The sequence below is a fragment of the Bombus flavifrons genome, chromosome 3 (genome assembly GCF_040668555.2).
Source record: "Bombus flavifrons isolate JBK064 chromosome 3, iyBomFlav1_principal, whole genome shotgun sequence".
NCBI classification, from domain to species: domain Eukaryota; kingdom Metazoa; phylum Arthropoda; class Insecta; order Hymenoptera; family Apidae; genus Bombus; species Bombus flavifrons.
The window spans coordinates 12802526-12821973 of NC_138444.1; the positions used below are offsets into that span (position 1 = coordinate 12802526).

The 19448-nt window shown below is 29.4% G+C and overlaps 4 protein-coding genes across 16 annotated transcripts in view; 2 read left to right on the forward strand and 2 right to left on the reverse strand.

Moving 5' to 3' along the window:
- Positions 1 to 1559: 1559 nt before the first annotated feature.
- LOC138190233 (methylglutaconyl-CoA hydratase, mitochondrial) lies at positions 1560 to 4960 on the forward strand. The gene is made up of 3 exons (XM_069132885.1): positions 1560 to 1769; positions 3900 to 4700; positions 4801 to 4960. The coding sequence occupies exons 2-3, from the start codon at positions 3958 to 3960 to the stop codon at positions 4958 to 4960; spliced, it is 903 nt and encodes a 300-aa protein (XP_068988986.1). The 5' UTR covers positions 1560 to 1769; positions 3900 to 3957.
- Pmm2 (phosphomannomutase) overlaps positions 4708 to 19448 on the reverse strand; it is a 70700-nt gene continuing 55959 nt past the window's right edge. Inside the window, exons 1-5 of one of the 6 annotated variants that reach the window (XM_069132891.1) lie at positions 9045 to 9180; positions 6647 to 6734; positions 6384 to 6578; positions 6040 to 6307; positions 4708 to 5958 (exon numbers count right to left, since the gene is read on the reverse strand). In XM_069132891.1, the coding sequence (XP_068988992.1) occupies positions 5693 to 5958; positions 6040 to 6307; positions 6384 to 6578; positions 6647 to 6706 (789 nt within the window). In that variant the 5' untranslated portion in view covers positions 6707 to 6734; positions 9045 to 9180 and the 3' untranslated portion in view covers positions 4708 to 5692. The other 5 variants (XM_069132889.1, XM_069132894.1, XM_069132893.1 and 2 more) reach the window with 5 other exon arrangements.
- Positions 7391 to 10050, forward strand: Sgsh (N-sulfoglucosamine sulfohydrolase). Its single transcript, XM_069132866.1, has 10 exons — positions 7391 to 7516; positions 7751 to 7880; positions 7980 to 8116; positions 8174 to 8324; positions 8388 to 8626; positions 8695 to 8814; positions 8925 to 9125; positions 9200 to 9369; positions 9461 to 9607; positions 9687 to 10050. Exons 1-10 carry the CDS (start codon positions 7402 to 7404, stop codon positions 9819 to 9821), a joined length of 1545 nt encoding a protein of 514 aa, XP_068988967.1. The 5' UTR covers positions 7391 to 7401; the 3' UTR covers positions 9822 to 10050.
- wun (wunen) overlaps positions 9235 to 19448 on the reverse strand; it is a 63655-nt gene continuing 53441 nt past the window's right edge. For 3 of the 8 annotated variants that reach the window (XR_011176238.1, XR_011176235.1, XM_069132881.1), the window contains exon 8: positions 15825 to 16293. Coding sequence is in view for 4 of the 8 variants with exons in the window: in XM_069132881.1 (XP_068988982.1) it covers positions 16201 to 16293 (93 nt within the window). In the remaining 4 variants the exon portion in view is untranslated. Of the gene's footprint in view, positions 9375 to 10341; positions 10501 to 11021; positions 11775 to 15824; positions 16294 to 17535; positions 19163 to 19448 lie in introns of those variants that run through there. The other 5 variants (XR_011176237.1, XR_011176236.1, XM_069132883.1 and 2 more) reach the window with 3 other exon arrangements.

Genomic DNA, 19448 nt, shown 5'->3' on the forward strand with positions numbered 1-19448 from the left:
CGTGACACATGTATTTAATATCTGAACATATTAAAAAATGACAAACACAGAACGTTTGAACAAAGAGACTTAAAATTATTCCACGATTTCTACTTTTGGTGAATAAGTAACGCACAAATATTAAAATTTAACTAAGTACAATTTACTCAATGATTTGCTTTCTGCTTCGATTGAGAGCAGGGGGTTCTAATTTTAGATTATCTCATTTTCTTCGTTTATGGTATGCATAATCGCGTACCGCTGTTATTGATTAAATACAAATGATACTTTGTTAACGTAGTGATTATTGAATGAAATAGTTTGTTTAACAATTTGTTGCATGAAAAGTTACGTCTCAAAAATACCGCTTGCTGTAAATCTTTAAATTGACCTTAATTAATTGATCTTAATTAATAAAATTAATTTCAGTAAATAAAATTGTCTTTTTTTTAATGGAAGTTCCGGTAGAATTTTATTACAATTCTATTAGGTTTATTAATATTTCATCTATTATACTATCTTCCTATTTAACAATTCGTTACGAATTTAAAAAAGACATATGCGACATATTTACGTCATCGTTGTAACGTAACGTAGGTAATTAAATTCAGCTGTTTACTGAAATTAAAAAAAGAAATTATCTATCAAAAAACATACATCTGTAATCTGGCTTATTTATCTTCTTTATAGTTATAAAAACTGTAAACAAGATTATTACTGATTCGAGTACAAAAAAGAGAGAGGATCAAATCACGTAACAATTATAAGATAATAATAATAAGATAATAATAATAAGATAATCTTAAATTTCAAAATTATTCAATTCCTTTGATTTGTCGATAATCTGTTGAAATCTTGTATACCATTTACAAATCAACCATCTCATAATGGTGAAAATAGATATTTCATATTTTATATAAAAATTCTAAAACTTCGATTACCTGCAAATAGAAAAGTATACATTTTGCTATTTTATTAGATAAAATCCTAATTTGTTTGATAAGACAGTTATTTATCTTTGTACAACATATTTTATTAATTAATTATTATTAATGGTAGTAGGTACGTATGTAGGTTCGAATATATTCTAATTTATATACTATATTACATAACTATATTATATATAGACTACTTATAATCTATATAGACTACGCTGCTTATGAAAAAGCCATTATCATGACTTTTATAAATTTATTAATCCATTTTTATATTAATCTCAATTAATCAAAATTAAATTAAATTATCGGTTTACGAGATCCATAATATGTATTTTACTAACCATACTTTTCATTCTTTAAAGTTACAGGTCTAGCTTTATACAAATCATTCAACAATGTACTCTATTAGAAACCTACTTAAGGGTGTCTCAGGCATTTGTTAATATAAATACTGATAATGCATATTAATTGTTTTAGTTGAGAACCTCGAAATATTGGCTTTTCTTCCATTCTAGCAGCAACTCGCGCTTCGTAAAGTTAACAGGAGAGATAGAAAAACGTATCGACTGACGCAAAATGGATGTTTGAATCTTATCTGTGTGCGTGTGACACACAGTGTATAAATACACGTCAACTTGAGTAGGTCGCGAAGAATATATTTTCCTTTCATTTTCTACAACAACCAGTTGCGCTTGCGACTCTGCGACGTCGTCGTCGAAGTACTGAAGTTACTACGTTATATTTGAACTTTTCTCGGGCCTCCCTACCACAAATGCTATTGGCGCAACGCGACGGTGCGTAAAGTCCAAGGAGTCGTCAGAGACATTCCTACACGCTTCGAAAGAAGACACGGTATTCCTATTTTTCTTCATTTATATGTATACGTTTACACGTTTCATTAATTATTTGATAATTTCATTTGAATAATTCTTCAAAGTTCAAAAACTAATCGTGTTTACTGTATTTTTTATAGTGATATGTGTTAATGAGAGTAAGACACAAGTCAGACTTGACCGTGTTAAAATATTCGGAATATTAATCTTTCATTAGGTGTTTTACACTTTTATTGGAATGATTTTTCAATATTTAAAAAGTTAACACGCTGACTGGCACGGTGGTCGTCAGTGACCTACGTTTTACTAAATTCTCTAGGGTGATTAAAACAAGATAAATTTGTTGGACTAAACAATTTTCAAAAATATTAATGACAGATTTTAAATTAACATTTTCTGAGAAAATGTGCATAGTATACTGTAAAATGTGTAATATTATGTGAAAATGCAGTTTTACGGTGTAATATATTTCAATCTGTTTATCGTTATTATTGTACTTCTATTTGATAATAAGAATAAGTCGCCGGTCAGACTTATGTATACATAATATAAACAAGCCGATACTATTTATCCATTAGAATATTAAGTATATTAATCTTTCGTTAATTACTTTATAATTTCATTCTTCAACGTTTAGGAAGATAATTGTTATTATTGTATTCTTTATGGAGATGTTTGATAATAAGAATAAGACAGAAGTCAGATTTGTAAACATGCCGATGCTGTTCTTTCTTTGACAAGTTCGTTGCTGGCCCGATTTACAATTTTTACAATATTCTATGCTAACAAAAGATTCTTATACAATACTTGTGTTCATATTGTAAAGCTTGACATATGTACTTAGTATGGGTTATAATGAAATATTTTTTCATCCGGAATTTTTAGTTCATGCGTCGCATAAAAGTATATATGCACGTATATATCTATACATATACATACATGCCGACATACCGTGCCGACTCGAGTACGCGTCGTTAGTACGTCGCTTGTACGTCGTACCCAACGTTCAGGAATTTGATTGTCATTATTACTTCATTGTATACTTAATATACCTAATATACTTAATCATCATTGTTTTTGTACTTTCCATAGAGATATTTGATAATAAGGACGAGGCGCCAGTCAGACCAGACGAGAGTTTCCACGCCCGTCTAGTTGTTTCGCAGTACAGGTGCTGCACCATGCGGTCAAGTGCTGAGGTCAACTAAAGTTAGCATATACAAGAACCTATAAAATTAGGGATCTGCTCTGTTTGGTTGCAATTTAACATATACAATAATCTATGTATTTAAGCTTAAAGTTAAGAATTTCCCCAGTTTTATTTTATTTGTTTATACTTAATTTTCTACTTTCATCATTTATTTATTGTTATTCATAATCATCCGCATTGGCTACTACAATGCCTTTGTGCAATCAAACAGGGCAGATCCCTAATTTTACAAGTTTTTGTGTATGCTAACTTTAATTAACCTCAGCACTTGGCCGCATGATGCAGCACTAGTCCAGGAACAACCAAGTCCATAAGCGCGAGTACTCCCATTTCCTCTCTGGTCAGACTTATATAATATACCGGCATACATTTCGAATGTGGTGGTGTCATTTACTAGTTAGAAATTTTGATTCTTGTTAGTTGCACTAATTCACCTGTAGACGGCGCAAACAGGTCCAAAATAGAGCACTTTGCACTAATTGCATGTAATTAATTAATTACGTAAGAAATCGAAATAATATGCATAGAAAATTTTCAAAAGCGGAAGCTTTAATTTAATTTCTAAACAATTCATTTTACCGCTAGATGGCTATAATGTTTTGTTGACTATGAATTGAACGATTTTTAAAACTTGCTTATAGGAGCATATTTAGACAAAAGTAATTTTAATTCTTTGAGTTCTAAAATATCATGTAAGCTCTTAAAAATAACTTACCATATTTTTAATCTGTGATATTCAATTACTAATATATTATAATTCTTCATTGGTATATTAGGATCAATAATTCTTTATTGGATATGTTTATTCACTTTTTAAGTGTTAAAAGTAATTCGAATTAAACTCTTGTATGAACTGCATATTAATATTATGAATAATTTATAAGATAATTATTAATATTTCTTGTTGTAATATTTTTAATAATGGAGATTTCTTTTCAGATTGTGTTTACACAAGACTTAATTGAGTGAAAGCCTGTTTACACATAAACTTTACATAATGGGGTCTTTAACGACAAGTGTCAGACACACTTTCCATTCTCTTTGTACAACTGCTACAAAGGCAATGTCTACCAATGCAATGTTAAATCCAAAAGATGATGTGAAAGAAGTAGTACTTAAGTATTTGGATGGAAAAGACAATGGCATTGTAGTATTAGGACTAAATCGACCCACAGTTTGCAATGCTCTTGGCAAAACTATAACTAGTCAGTTACATGATGCCATTTCTTCCATCAGAGAAGACTCAAAGTTGAGAGTATTAATCATTCGTAGTTTGGTCCCAAAAGTTTTCTGTGCTGGTGCAGACTTGAGAGAAAGAGCAAGAATGGACACAGCAGAAATTTCAAAATTTGTTTCATTCTTGAGAAATATGACATATGATATAGAAACTTTACCAACCCCAGTGATATCTGCTATTGATGGTGCTGCACTAGGTGGTGGATTAGAAATTGCTCTAGCCACAGATATTAGAGTTGCAGCATCAGAAGCTAAAATGGGCCTTGTAGAAACAAAATGGGCTATTATTCCTGGAGCAGGAGGCACTCAAAGACTTCCAAGAATAATTGGAAGTGCTAGAGCAAAAGAACTTATTTACACTGCACGCATTGTTGATGGTGAACAGGCTATGAAGATTGGTTTAGTAAATGAAGTAGTTCCACAAAATAAAAGTGGTGATGCGGCTTATCAAGCTGCTTTAACAATTGCCAGAGAAATCTTACCTAATGGACCAATTGGAGTTAAGTAAGTATAAGTTTACAAATTTGGTTTATATAAATATAATACACAACAGACAATACATCATAATAAATAATACTCATATTTTTTTTTTATCATATTTTAGAATGGCAAAAACAGCGATATCAAAAGGTTTACAAATGCCTATTACAGATGGATTTGAAATTGAAAAACAATGTTACAACACAGTTGTAGATTCAAAAGATAGAATCGAAGGACTTGCAGCATTTGGGACGAAACGTATGCCCATTTATCAGGGAGTTTAAACATATAAAAATAAAATACAACGTATTTTATAAGTTTGTTACGCTTAATTATCTACATATCACGAAAGTGCATTTTAATCGAGATTAGATGCAGAAACATGCCTTTCTTGTACTACATCATTATAATGTGATTAATTTCGATCATCAACACATCATTATGAAAGTTCAAGCATAGTTGTATTTAAATAGAAACATATGAAGTTAGTAAACTAATATTTAATACAGTACAGAAATAATATTATTAGGTTCATAGTTTTAAGTATTTTTATACGTGATTTAAACAATTTCAGAATTTTATATAGTTTATAACAATGTTGTTGTTGTTGTTAATACACAATATGTATATATTTATGTAAACACATAAGTTTATTTTAAAAAAATAAAATAATTATGTTTATATATATAACATTAATTCTCATTTCATTCAAATGCATATTACAAGCAATTGCATCAATTTTATACTTCAACACATGTTCTTTATAAAACATTAAAAACGAAATTTACAATTTAATTTCTCATAAGATTATTTTAACAAATTGAAATAGTCAATTTGATGAAAATAAAGATTGAATAATCTAAATTTTTTAATTGTACCAAAAATTCTTTTGACATTGGAAATGTAATACTATAAATGGAATGCTTACTAATAAAACAGAAAAACAAATCAACGTAAATATATAAAAGTACCTTCTTTTTTAAGTAAATTATTTAGTACATTAAATATTCACTGCATTATGCACATTGCATAGGAACCTCCAGTTGTTCTCGTTCTCTTTTTTCTTTAATAAATGCTATAAGAATATTGAGTTCATTAACTGTATCTTCTGGACAAGTTACACGATGTCCAACAGTTAAATCACTTTCATAAATTTCATAATCATTGCCACCTTCTGCTGTTTTGTCACCAAAGAAATGTATCTCTTCATATCCTTGAATATGTCTTAGACAATATGTCTTGTCCCAACCAATAGGAAAAACGTCAAAAGATATTTGACCTCCTTTACACATATAATAGACACATTTTCAATAAAAATCTATATGAAGAACAAATGTTATACAAATATAAAAATCTCACTTACCAATACTGTATGTTAAAGCAAGATCTGGAAACTCCTTTTTGATAGCTTGAATAAATTTCTGACGTATTTGATGCTCAAGATCGTATTCATAAAACTGAATACGCTCTTCTTTAGTACAATTACGACCAACTGGTGATACATTAAGCATTCCTGTCCTAAATTCTATAAAAGTTCCACGCTTGAATGGTAGATGTAATTCAGATATGTATTTCAGACAAAAATTGATCAAATCTTGCAATGCCTCTTCACCAATAATACTTTGAATTGTCTGAAGTAAGAAATAAAAAGTAAGAAACAGAAAATTTTATAACAATTTAATATTGTCTCTTAATTGTATCACTTACATCTGTAGGTAATTGTTTACCCTCTTTAAAAGCAATAAGTCCATTCTCTGCAAAAACATATTTGTACTTTTCAAATATACTTTTACCACCCAACTGCTCTTTAATCTTATTTAGATCTGATCCTCCAACTATAGCTATGTCAAACTCTTTCTTAACAGTCCCCAAAAGGAACTTCTCCACGGATGGTTTAATTGCCTAATAAGAAATTAAAACTTATTCATAACAAGCAGAATGTATTTTGTTTTTAATATAAATATTTATACCTGTCTAGGATCCGTAAGTGTGCCATCGACATCAAATAAACATATTATCTTCTTAGTCATAGTAAAATGATACTGTTTATCTGCTTACCTGAAACATAAATTTTTACATTAAATTTTTAATAAGGAAAAAATGTTAAAAGCTCTGTACAAAATATAAATATAGCTATTAAGAAATTTTTATAACTAAATATAAAAAATTGCTTGGTATAAAAAATTTATTACTATTTTAAAAAACTATGGTATGAACCAAACAAGTCACACGCAAGTCACGTGCAAGGCGTTTCTCTGATTATTATATATTAACAATTCCCCTCCACTTATGATCTTCTTCCTGACAGATTAAATCATATCAAAACAATCTTAATAAAAATAATTACTAAATCGACGAAAAAGAACGAGAAAAACAAAATACATTACAATTCTAATAAAAAATCATAACACTTTTGTAAAAATTATCGAAAAAATCAGAACATATAGATATATATCTAAAAAATGATTGATAAATACACAATGAATATAACCTGTCTAGACAACAAGTCGTTAATATATGAATAAAGATAACACTATTTTATTACACAATATTACGACCGTAATTAAGTTGATATTTCATTTTCTCTACTTTCTCTATTTTCATCGACCACGAAATAAATTAAATACTGCATACAAAGTAACGAAGAAAAAAAAAAACAAAAATACAGACGGTGGTTAGATTGATACGTGGCTCATTTGACGTGTTCTTTATCTGCAAAATTGCAATGTTAAGAAGGAGTTGCTCGATTAAATTATACTGCTTTGTCTTCCTTATCTTATTAGAATTATATAAGATAAATGCAAACATCGTGCCGCATAAAAATGCTGTCTTACTTTTGGGTAAAAATATACTACTGCTTTATTCTCAAAAATTTTGTTATTTCAATCTTATGAAATGCGAAATAAAATTTTTAAAAATTAAAATACATATTTTGTTTTATATTTTCATGTAAAAATAAAATTTTAGTTAATATTCTTCATCTGTGTTATATATCTTCAATTAAAAAATAAAATATCTTTTCATATTTTACAATCTTAGGGAAATATAAATATAAAGTTTAATTTTTTGTGCAGCTGACGATGGGGGATTTGAAATGCGATCCTATTTAAATAATATTTGCCAAACACCTAATCTAGATAACTTGGCAAAAGAGAGTTTACTGTTTAATAATGCATATTCTTCAGTCAGCAGTTGTTCTCCTAGGTATCATTATTATTGTCCAACTTGCTGTTCAATATTTCATATCAATGTAGTTATCATATTATTACTTTGTGTTACTTTCACAATTTGTAAACATTTTAGTCGTTCCTCCTTACTCACTGGTTTACCGAGTCATCAAAATGGGATGTATGGTCTCCATCATGGAATTCATCACTTTAACTCATTTGAAACTGTCCAAAGTTTGCCAAAAATATTAAAAAAAAACAATATAAAGACAGGTATATTTAAATTTAAGAATTATGAAAACTCAAAAATCATTTATAAATATTTTACAGGTATCATAGGTAAAAAGCATGTAGGCCCAGGTAGTGTGTATCCATTTGATTTTTCCCATACAGAAGAAAATAATTCTATACTTCAAGTTGGTCGAAACATTACCAAAATTAAACTTTTAGTCAGAGAATTTCTATCTCAAAATAAGACAAAGTATGAATTTGATAGACTTCAACTTGAAGAATGACAAAGATAAATAAAGTACTACATTTCCAGGCCCTTCTTTTTATATATTGCATTTCACGATCCTCATAGATGTGGTCATACACATCCAGAATATGGCAATTTTTGTGAAAAATTTGGCAATGGAGACACTGGTATGGGTACTATCCCTGACTGGTATCCAATATACTATCAGTGGGAACAAGTGAAAGTACCATATTTTGTTCAAAATACAGAAGCTGCTAGACGTGATATTTCTGCTCAATATACAACCATTTCTCGCTTAGATCAAGGTATTTTATTAAAAACAATAATGAAATTTAAAAACTAACATTACTAATAAATGTTGAAATTTTTATAGGTGTAGGATTAGTTTTAAAAGAACTAGAGAATGCTGGTTTTAAAAATAATACATTAGTAATTTACACTTCTGATAATGGTATACCATTTCCAAATGGTAGAACAAATTTATATGAACCAGGTACTAGTCAAATTATTTAAAATATATAAATAAGCAAAGAGAAACTTCTTTTTAAAAAAATAAAGTTAAAGATATCTACTATAGAAAAATAATTAACTTTATCACATTAGGATTGGCAGAACCTATGATGATTAGGTCACCAATTCCTAATCATAGGAGAAATAGTGTAACACACAGTTTAACATCATTATTGGATATTGTACCAACATTATTAGACTGGTTTAACATACCATATACAGATCAATCTTCATTTGATACAAATGAAGCTCCTCATTTGACTGGAAAATCACTCCTTCCACTTCTTATTGAAGGTAAATTCAAATTATCTACCTTCAGGATTAAGAGACCTTTAACATTATCTTGCTACACATTTATGTGTTTCCAGAACCCATAGAAAATGATACAGCTGTTTTTGCCAGTCAAACACATCATGAAGTTACTATGTATTATCCCATGCGTGCTATTAGAACTAAAAGATATAAGCTTATACATAACATTAACTATAAAATGCCATTCCCTATTGATCAAGATTTTTACGTCTCACCAACCTTTCAGGTAACCTGCAAAAGATAAAAATTAATAATATGAGAAAAGGTTATGTAATATTTTTTAAATTATAAATCATACATTTTTCTTTTATTTAAAGGATCTTTTGAATAGAACCAGGAATAAACAATCACTTCCATGGTACAAGACATTAGAAAATTACTATGAAAGGCCAGAATGGGAATTGTATGATTTAAAATATGATCCAGAAGAAAAAAATAATATTGCCTCTAAATCATCTGCAAAAGTAATTAAAAACGAAACACTTGCTATACTTGAACAAATATATCCTAAAATATTAAACCATATATAAATTTTATTTTCAGAAAATATTCTTTGATTTACAAGAAAGATTATTAAAATGGCAGAAAACAACCAAAGATCCTTGGCTTTGTGCACCTAGAGGAGTTCTTATTGGAACTAAAGAACCACAATGTATGCCACTTGAAAATCTTATTTAAGACATATTGATTATTTCAATCTTTTTGCAATATGAAAATATAATAAATAATTAATGCCAACATGACACAGCAATATAGAGGATATTTATAGTTTATATTCATAATTATTATAATTTTTATGTTTTATAATTTTTATATTTTTATTATCATAATTATTATGTTTTTTTTACATAATATTGTAGAAACGGTTTTGGGGTATTTAAATAAATTTCATTTATGCTACAAGTTTGTGACTCTTTGTTATATAATAATAGAATAATATACATAACAGAATTCTTCCACTACATTAATATCAAATAAAAATATTAATGATTTTCATATACGAAAATACAAATATATTATTTACAAAATATAAATTTGTATATTTCTCCTTCTTATGCAAATAGCAATTTTATGTACAAATTCATTATTCTAACAGAAATAAAATATTAACATACTTGTTCAAATATACTAATTATTTGAACATATACATAAGTATTAACGGTTAACATATTGAATAATTCTCTCTAAATATACCTACTACAAAAATTTCTAATCAAAGAACAGGACGTGATACAGTCATATTTTTCAAATCCTTATCACGATGTTTCAAGAGGATTTCGTTTAACTGACGAACATACGTCGAGGATTTATTCGCAGACTTTTCTACTGCTTTCAGTTCCGATGATATTTCATTCATCTAAAGTCCAAACGAATCGATTTAAATTCATAAGAAAACGCAACATGAATATATATGATTGTCTCTGAAAGTCTTACGTATTCCTTGTATCCTAAATATCTGTTGTATTTCTGATTGTTATTGTAAATTTGTTTCACTTGTATCATAAAAACAAGACACAGTAACAGACCACCAAGCAACACGAGCAAGTTCGTATTTTGAAAGCTACGTAAAACGAGCATCACTGATTTTGAGGTTACTTTTATACTTAAAAAATTTGATTAACCGGAACAATGACACGTAAAATATATCTAAAAAATACTTTTATCTGAACGTGGTTGTATCGAAATTAACAATTTCACGTCGTGTTACATATTTGCAAATATCTCGCATCTAAAACAATTATACTATCACATTATACATCGCAGGAAACGTAATGACTATAGTTTAAAATGTCAGTTGGGTCGAACTGGGCCATGATAGTATCTATATTCAACGCTAGATGTCTCTACTAATGTTTCTACTAATAACTCTACTGTCTAATTTAAACGCTTTATCAATTTTATTGATTTATAAAATTAATTGTGAAAAATGAAATAATTAGAAATTCATAAATAATATTTATTAAGCTAGTTATTTATCATGACAGTACTGATTTGATATGTATCTGAAATAAATTGAATAATTGAACATTATTCGAAAGACATGTAGTGACTCAGATTAGTATTCGGATATTTCAAAAATTTTTAACACTATTTAGCTTGTTTTTTCTTAATTAAGAGATGTATATACATTAAATAAATAAAATACATGTTTTTATTAACTTCAATGTTTGTTTTAATATATAACAAAACATTCTGTCAGTTATCTATTATGAAGAAACGTATACAACAATACTGTCTCCCACATTATGATTTTCGAATAGTAATGCATGTCACTGTATGTACCAAAGATCTTTAATAGAAGAGATGAAAGGATTTAAAATGACATACATACGTGACATCTAAAATATGGTACAATACACTTACTCTATTGAAATAAATGACAGATTCTATGATATATTGGCTATGAAATAAATAATATCCCATCTGACGGGGAAATAACATAGTTGTAAATAATGGGGTATTAAGGCTAAGTTTCATATAAACACGGTAAATTAAGTACAGATACACTCGCAGTTGCTTCTCTATTAAGTATTTAATTCGATTGTGTGACTGCTCTTAAATAGTGCTGTCTCCATTTCTTTCAATCGCATTGTAAAATGTAATTCTTGTTTGAAGTGATGATAATTCGTTCTGAAATTTAAATAAATTTTATGTCAGTTCCATAACGATTGTTCTTCTTTTCCAATGAAATAAATTATTATTTTATACATGTGTCATAGAATTTTATTCTTTCGGGATTATTCCATTACAAAGCTAGTGAGTTATAACAAAGCAGGGGACGATAGGTAAAGCACAAATAAGCTAACTTTCGAATTTCATGAAACGCAGCAAGCTTACAAAATTAAATGCACATGAAACAATATGGATGAATGATTAATAACCATAAAAATGCGCGAATGAACTCAAAAAGTGATATAGGAGTAGGAAGACAACACTGCATAGAGGCCACTTGTGTCCTTGTCTAATAAATCATGAACATTCGTGCAGTAAAGTATAACGTGTAAGTCTAACACCGATTAACGAGCGGCGTTAGTGTGCATACTTAAATAGACAAGGACAGAGGGGTTCTTTTTCTCATATGACTCGCGTTCTCTTACAACATAACGTAATAATAAACAACAAAATAATTAATAAAAAATGAAATAAATAACGACATAAATAATAACATAATTTTTAAACTTCAACATTATAGAAATGATTGATTATCCGTGACAATATGACTTTTGCAACGATAAATGTAATTTTAACAATAACGATGAGTGAAAAAGGGAACACAAAAATTTTGTTCTTATTTTCAGCCCTTAAGTAACGTAAAACAAGAAGTCCTAGTTTTTCTTTCTTTGAATAACCTCAAATTAGAAAACAGAATTAAGGCTATAGTTGTTGAGATAATGCGATTTTTTTCCATAAGTTACAGTTAATTTTCGCGTGATCGAGTTAAAAACGACTCGTGGTTCGCTCGCTACTTTGAAAGCCTCTAATCGCCTGCTGCGAAAATGAGACAATTTTGCTAACATTTTTTAAACCTTTATGGGCATCCAATCTATCTTAAAGGCAATCGGTCCTAGAGAAACGTTCTTTTCTTAAATTACATAAAATGACTTCAGAAATCGATCGAAACAAGTTCCATTACGATAGAATGAAAACTGCAAGTTTCTTTTTTTACAACTAAACAAAAGTTTAGTTTCCGCTATATTTTAGTCAAGCACTTGAATATAAAAATTTTTGTTCATTTGAATACCAAAACATAGGTCTTTCAGATAGCGTAGAAGGTCGGAGGATAAACCGAGATAAGCTGATATGTTTTTATCGCAAATTAAAATTTTTCGCTTCGTAAGTTAACAAATTGATTGTACGAAAATTAACAGAAGAATCGATTCGAAATTTGGAACACTACTTTGGTATGACTAGTACTTATTTATTACAGAACCTTCATATTGTACGACAATTTTAATTAATGTTGCAAACAACTTAAGAAAAAAGGACTTCTTTTTCGCTTTTTACTAATTTTCAACCTAACAATTGTGCTTACCGTAACGAACAGGTCTCATTTTCCAGATAATTTTATTAGCTACAACATTCTACTGAAGCTTTTTCACGTACGACAAATAGTTTCAAAGATATAAAGCAAAATGTAAAAAAAAAATTGTGTTTCTTTCGTTTAATCGATATTTCGTTAAAGGAAAATTGTTTCAAAGTCGCTTATTTTGTTCTAAATATCGTTTCGAATTATATGCAAAAAAATTTCTATTATCAATTTGTTCCTGGATCTTTTACGCTTAATTCGATTGGACTGATAAGACAACGAAATTTTCCTTTTCCTACCAAAAATCTATGTATTTTGTGTACGTAAATTTCTAGCGTTTTTCATCGTTAGAGTTTAAGGGAAGCATTAGTACATATAGTTATTACACCATTTTAGCTCGTCGACCTTAAAATGAACTTGGCTTTATATCTCACTTTTTTCCAAACAACACTCCATTCTAGATTGGTTGATTTTTGGTTGCTAATTAAATTACGGACAATGGGGGTGTCGGGGAATCAAATCCGGGCCTTTTAATTATTTTTATAACTGGGTAACTTACCCACTATTCCGCTGCCATCCAATTATCTATGTACATATATAGATATTTATTTCAGCCTGATGGTCTAGAAATTGGACTTAGTTTTATATAGTTTATGATCATAAAAGAAAACTACAACTAAACTTACAAATAACTACAATAATAACATAAAAATATATCAATTCCTTGGTTATCTGTTTCATCTCCTCTAAATACTTTATTTTTATATAAACATTTTCACCATTACAGTTCATGCATCTATTTATTTATTCCACTATTCATTACCTGTCTATTATTTAACTTGTACTTTATTTCTGAAAAATTGAACTTTTCTTCACCCTTGTCTTTTGCCTTTCCTCTTATTCCTATTCTCCTGCTTCTTCTTTTCTATTCCCCGCAAGCAGCTTAACGCTTCCATATTTCCACCTTCATCGGGAATTTCCTTGACTTTAGGTTCCTCCTTCCAATCCATCAACGAGTCTTCCCCTTTTCCACACGACGTACTATCGTTTCACCTCCTCTTTCAACCAGAATTTACTCGCCTCTTCTAAGCTACGCATCTGGCCCTCACCAAAACCATCCTTCAGTTATCTCTAGATTAATGGTTTTGACTGACGATAGCAAGTACTGAAAACTATCTTGCTATTGAGCTAATAACGATAACAGCAACGAAATTTTTTCACTGATCAATTTTGTCGCCCGGGAACATTAATCTAGATGAAGTAAATGAACGAATCTTTAAAACCAGTTTCACGAATGTCATCTTCCATTACACGAATGAGAAGTTATTGGTAAAAGGCAGCTTCGGTAACCCTGTATTATGTACATCATCTTGTCCCTGGATACATTTGCGTAAATCGTGTTCCGGTACAATTAAACTAAATTCGAGATGTAAAAATAATACATTGGTAGCCCTTGTCGAACTTGGTAATTTTTAAACTTCAAATTTAGATCAGTTTATTTATTTATTGCGTGAAGTCGACGTAAATAAATCTGAATTTCAAGGAAATTTATAAAACACGTAGCACATATTTTGTTGAAAATGACAACGTGAGTTCGTGCTCGCCATCCATATGCAGATGCGCTAGTTACAGTAAATAGTAACTAGAAGATAGTTCTAGATACAATCGATAGGTTTAAGATGTTCTTTTGTTTTTATCCCTAGTCCATGTAAGAACGCGCAACAAAGGGTTTTCGGCTCAGAACGGTGTGATAAATTTATCTAAAGAATAAAATAATAGTTGTTATGACCCTACCTCTAAATACAGAAATAACAACATATTTTTCTTTATTTTCCAATTTATCCGGTTAATCGATGATATCCTCCGAGTCGGTAATTTATCAATAACGTCAGAAACGCACGTACAGGAAGTTTTATTTCAACATTTCGTGTACAAGACAGTTCCGAGTAGTACAAGACTAATTTCGCATTACGCTCGTGTTTGAATACTTTCGACGTGATTCCTCGTATTCTTGCGTATACAAGATAATAAAGGCTATCATTTATAACCAGATACCTATCGGTATTATTAATGGTAGAAAGAGTAGATTTTATCGGTGCTGTATCCTCTCTTTGGATACGAAATGCCGATCAAGAAGGATCACGTGTGCCACTGTTTCTGCTTAAGTGGCGTGCACTGGTCAAAGCTACTATAATGTATTTATACCTCGTCCATTTTACTGTTCGTGAACCAGTGATGAACGATTTCGTCTCAACGAAGAGAAGCCATCGTTATTTATACATATTACCGTATGAATCGAATTTAAAGGAACGGATTTAAAGATCTTTTTCTTTCGTTAAGTAATTCCAGTTCGATGATTTATCCCATCTGTAAATTATCTATCTGTAAATTATCTACTCACATAAATTGAATTGAGCGTAATTCGCCGCTACCGTATGTGTAATCTTCAAAACTCTAGATGCATCGACTCTTCGGATTTATTTATTTTTTTTTTTTTTTAACAAAATCTTAGCTCGTAAGCCGAAGCAGAGATCGTTCGAAATGCTTCTCTTCTTCTCACCTAAGGCTGAATTTTTTAATTACGTTCAATCGTATTTTCCCTTTGATCGTTCTCTGATGATCTCTCAGTAAGTATGCGCAACGATGCCTTAGAATATAACGAAACAACAATTTTGAAGAATATTTATTCACTTTCAATATATTTCGTGTATTTAGATGTTATATGTATATCGATGTTAATCGAATAGAACTTAGAATTATTACGATACAATGACGCTTTATCGTTTCAAATAAACTTTTCAACAGTATCCATCACTTTTTATATTTTATTTATTAGACGTTATATACCAATGTCAACGGTCACTTTCATCGAATAAAACTTAGAATTATTAATATCTTTGTTATCACAGCGATCGAAATTTCGATATTATTTCATCGAAAGATGAGCGAACTTATTACTTCGATCTGGTATACATTTTCAATCTGTGCAGAATTTAATGACCATGATATCACAATAAAACGGTACACGTGTTACAATTTTTTCTTTTTAATTAATGTTATTGTGCTGTATATCGTAAATCCCTTGTTTACAGTTTTGCTCGAAGTAATAGCAGGAGACTTGCCCTAGAATAAATACGAAACCCTTTAAGCAACGATTAACGATCCCTTCGTCTGTATGAACGAGCACAGGGAACATGATCCATCGTGCAAATCCGATAAATCGCGTTAGACATAGTTTATACTGCTAGTAATATTCAACTCAGTCGTTTTAACTTGTTAACTGGGCGATTTTTCAAATAATTAATGAAAGACGAATTAATTCTACGATCGAATTCTACGCAAATGTAAATGGGTTAATATATTTATTATCTTTAATATCAAAGTAATTATGAGATAAAGAAGGAGGAGATAAATGAATTATTAAGTACAAAATATTGGTAATGCGAGCGACCAGTTAACTCGTCTTTGCCCAGTTAACAAATTAAGGAGCTACTTATATTTAGGAAATTAAGAACTACATATCTTTCAATATTTTTCTGATCCAAGGAAATGTAATTTTCAAGAAAAATGCTCATTATGCAAAATAGTGGATATTTAGGTTTTACAGTCGCGCAAGTTTTGCAAAAAATAAGGTGGAAAATAACAGACATTTTTATATGAACAGTTAATTTTTACGTGTTATTTGCTGGTGCAACAATTCGCAGATCTTCTTAATACTTTTGGTATCGCTTTTGACAGTAATCGCTTCATGGTAAAACGTTTAAAGCGTTTAATTATTTGACAGGCTTGAAGATACAAAAGATATGAAAAGAAATTGATAATTTCCTGGATTTATGTAGCTCCTTAACAATCGATTCAACTTACTTCGCGTTATTTTTTTTTTTTTTTTTGCTTGTTTTTATTTTCTCTAATATTTAAAGAATATGAAAGACACATTGTGAAATTAAGGCTTATCGTCTTCTCTTTAGAGTTTTTTTTTTTTTTTAAATTATCGTCTAACGAAATCAATCGTATTTTATATTTAACAATTAACATCTTATTGACCGCCAATTTGCATTACAGCATTTAAGATGCTGGTATTTTATTAAGTAGAAACGTTTAATTTGATTTCTCGTGGTTTGGAATGTTCGTAAAATATTTTCCACTAGCATATTGATATCTATAAATATTTTACCAATTCCATTTAATTATTTTGAGCTTGTTTCATCAACGGTAATCGTAATTTAATCTTAATTTTCATGATAAAATTATCGTAATTATCAGAAGATCGCTTAGTTAATACTAAACATCTAATAACGTTAATAATAAAATTATCCATGTATAACAATAGAAATTTAACAATTAAAGAATACAATATACCACCCCTTGTTCGTAAATTTTTATTTTCTATTACATTTTATAGTTCGAAGTTGAAAGAACGGTAGAATGTAAAAGTATTCATAAATTATCTAATCTAACTTATCCCATGAATCATGTTTCTCGTGAATTTTATTCGCATTTGAACGTAGTTATATCTTTATCGTCGTATAACTACACTACATATAAACAATTCGTTTCTTGATTACAAAATACTCGAACGTTATTTAATGACGTATCAATACATACAATAAATGTAAAAAACGTGTAAAAAGAAATTGAACAAATGTGGGCATGTAGAAAAGGAAACTCATTTTCGTGAACACGTTGAAAGAATACAAAGATTAATGAAATATATTTTGAAATATTATTTCATAGTGATATATACTTATGTCAATTCACGATTATTACTTATCAACTGTTTCTAAATTTTTCATCGTCGTTTGCTTCGAGTAGAAAAAATTATAAATAAAAGTTCACGCGAGATTACATACCTAAAATAAAATCTAATGAAAAAAAAGAAAAATAATTCTTGTAATTAAATTACGTTATACATATATTTACAATACAAGTTGATAATAATTTTAACATCTGATGTTAAAATATTGAAAAAAATGTATTAAAAAATGTCTCGTTTCCTTTAAAATATATAAATATCCTTCGTCACACCCTTTATTAACTCACCTTAAGGAATCAATATTATTTCTTTTTTTAAGCAACGTACAAACTATGTCAATTGCCAACAACTCAACAAAAGGCAAAGGTGTGTTTTATATCATTAATTTGATATTTTTGAAAAAAGAAAAAAGAAAAAGGGTAGAATATATTTGTCACGCGTGTCATACGCACGAATTTCAATTGCGAAATACAATCATAGGAACAAGATCAACGGTCAATAAGACATTAAAATATAACATATTTATATACAAATATAATATGTTAAAGATATTATAATACACTTGACTTATATTTTAACGCAGACATAAAATTAACCGTTCATACGAATAACAAGGAAAGTGCTTCGTTATTCTAATCGCAAATCAGAATACAGTAGCACGTTTCGAACGATACAATAATTTACATATCGGTCAATTCCGACGACTGTTTTTCAGCTTGGCTGCAGATGTATGAAAGAAAAAAAAAAGAAAAAAAAAAACAAACCGCATACTTAGTCGTCGATTTTTCGATTCGAGAAGGAAGATAATACGCTAAATCTAAAAGGTGTCGAAAGAGTATAGCGTTACATTTGTTTCATTGATAAATTGGGAATGTACTGCACGTAAAAAATCTTGTGTCACTCTTCCTGCATCTCTATTACTATCGTTTCTTAATTATATTTCCTATTTTAATCGAATACTTTTCATTTCAGACAGAACGAAGTTTCGTAATGCTTAGCTGCACGGACGAAACTCGCAGAAATTCCTGTGACATTATCTCTTAATTTTAAGTTTTAAACAAAGTACAGCGATGATCGTTGATCGTAAAGATCAGTTTTGTAATTCGAGTAGCTCCTCTCTTCGTTTATTTATCTTTTTCAAAAAAAAAAAAAAATCCACCATCTCGTTTCTCATTTTTACAACATTACGGAGAACTCTTTTCTATTTAGCAGCGTTCCGTTTAACGTAAATGTAGTTTCCTGTAAAGACCACATCAATTATCTATTTCTATTTTCTCATTGTTCCAAAGCATTTACAGATTTAAATCGAAAGTTTGTTCCAATGATATCGAGCCAGATAAAAATGATACAAATTCTACAATACGTACACTCCTACCACAGACACGAATCGGTTTGGAAATATGATGGAACAAAGCTTGCAAATTATTATCACCGTTATTGCTATTATTATTAGCTTACAAGGCAAATTATTTTCTCTCAGAGAATATGGCCATCGTATTTATAAACTACGTACAACTGATTTTTA

Bases quoted from the DNA above. Each gene is read 5' to 3' on its own strand.
- LOC138190233 (XM_069132885.1), top strand. From the start codon at position 3,958: ATGGGGTCTTTAACGACAAGTGTCAGACACACTTTCCATTCTCTTTGT. The intron at 4,701-4,800 runs GTAAGTATAAGT...ATCATATTTTAG, and splicing joins AATGGACCAATTGGAGTTAA to AATGGCAAAAACAGCGATAT.
- Sgsh (XM_069132866.1), top strand. From the start codon at position 7,402: ATGTTAAGAAGGAGTTGCTCGATTAAATTATACTGCTTTGTCTTCCTT. The intron at 9,370-9,460 runs GTAACCTGCAAA...TTTTATTTAAAG, and splicing joins ACGTCTCACCAACCTTTCAG to GATCTTTTGAATAGAACCAG. The intron at 9,608-9,686 runs GTAATTAAAAAC...TTTTATTTTCAG, and splicing joins CCTCTAAATCATCTGCAAAA to AAAATATTCTTTGATTTACA.